The 1060-nt window shown below is 62.3% G+C and overlaps 1 protein-coding gene across 1 annotated transcript; it reads right to left on the minus strand.

Moving 5' to 3' along the window:
• Positions 1-246: 246 nt before the first annotated feature.
• On the minus strand, positions 247-930 carry VOLCADRAFT_101326 (uncharacterized protein; the record flags this gene model as incomplete). The annotated part of the gene is made up of 2 exons (XM_002959762.1): positions 247-454; positions 616-930. Coding segments are annotated over 2 exons (523 nt in total), but the record flags the coding sequence as incomplete, so codon positions are not given.
• Between the last annotated feature and the right edge of the window lie 130 nt (positions 931-1060).

Here is a 1060-nt window from a genome sequence, read left to right on the forward strand (position 1 = left end):
GTGTGTGCACCCCCAAGCGCTCATCACTGCTGCCATGTTACTGCTCACTTCCACCACTGTCGCTGCTGCCACTGCCACTGCTGCTGCTGCTAGCTTCGCTATATTTGCCCGGGTCCTCCGAGCTGGACTCCTCCCCAGCGCCAGCGGCTAGGACCTCTTCCTCACCAGCATCCGACCCACCCTCCGAGCTACCCTCCTCTGTCCGCCCCCTCCGCCCTCCCTTGCCTGCGCCGCCCTTCCCCGCACCTCTGGTGGTCCCCTTGCTTGCACCCCTGCCCCGGCCTGCGCCCTTGTTCCCCTTCTGCCGTTTATTTCCAACCTTGCACCCCGACCTCGCACCCAGGTCGTCGTCATCACCGCCACCCCGCCTGCGCTTGCCAGCTGCGCCCTTAGCCGCTCTTGGCACCTCGCCGACCCACTCCTTGAACGCATCGTAGTTGGTGGTATCCTCGTCCTGTGGTGGGGGGGGCAGCAACATCCAGTGCTTACGTTCAAGGTAAAATATCAGGGTAAGACCCAACAAGCTGCCCTGACATTGAAAGTTGACATAACCCATCAGCACCCCTCGACCTTGTTAAACATGCTCCCCAGGTTCCAAACTGCTAGGTTTTCTACCTGGGCAACGCCCGCCTCGCCCTGCCTGGGACCCGTGCCGGTGTCCCCCCCTGCGGTTGCTGCTGCTGCGACGCCTGCTGTGCGGCCGCCACCCGTGCCACCATCCACGGCATGCGTGCCCATGGCAGCAGCCTCTCCGCCACCCACCGCCTGTTCGTGTTCCCCAGCGGCTGCTCTCGCTGCTGCACCATCACCGTCGTTAGCCGCAGTATCCACTGCCTCAGCTCCCACTGCGGCTGCCACAGCACCGTGGTCTGCAGTGATAGTCGACGGTCGCAGGATCTTGTCCAAGACCTTCTTCTGAAACTGCGTCATGAAGTTGCTGGTGGCGGTCGCCTTGCCAGGCGCGGGCCCGCCGATGGCCAGGCCCTCCTGGCTGATCCTGAACAGCCTTTGAAGTAATACATTGCATTCTTCTCATTGAACATGCTAGCTGATATCATGT

This window comes from Volvox carteri, assembly GCF_000143455.1.
Source record: "Volvox carteri f. nagariensis unplaced genomic scaffold VOLCAscaffold_718, whole genome shotgun sequence".
NCBI lineage: Eukaryota > Viridiplantae > Chlorophyta > Chlorophyceae > Chlamydomonadales > Volvocaceae > Volvox > Volvox carteri.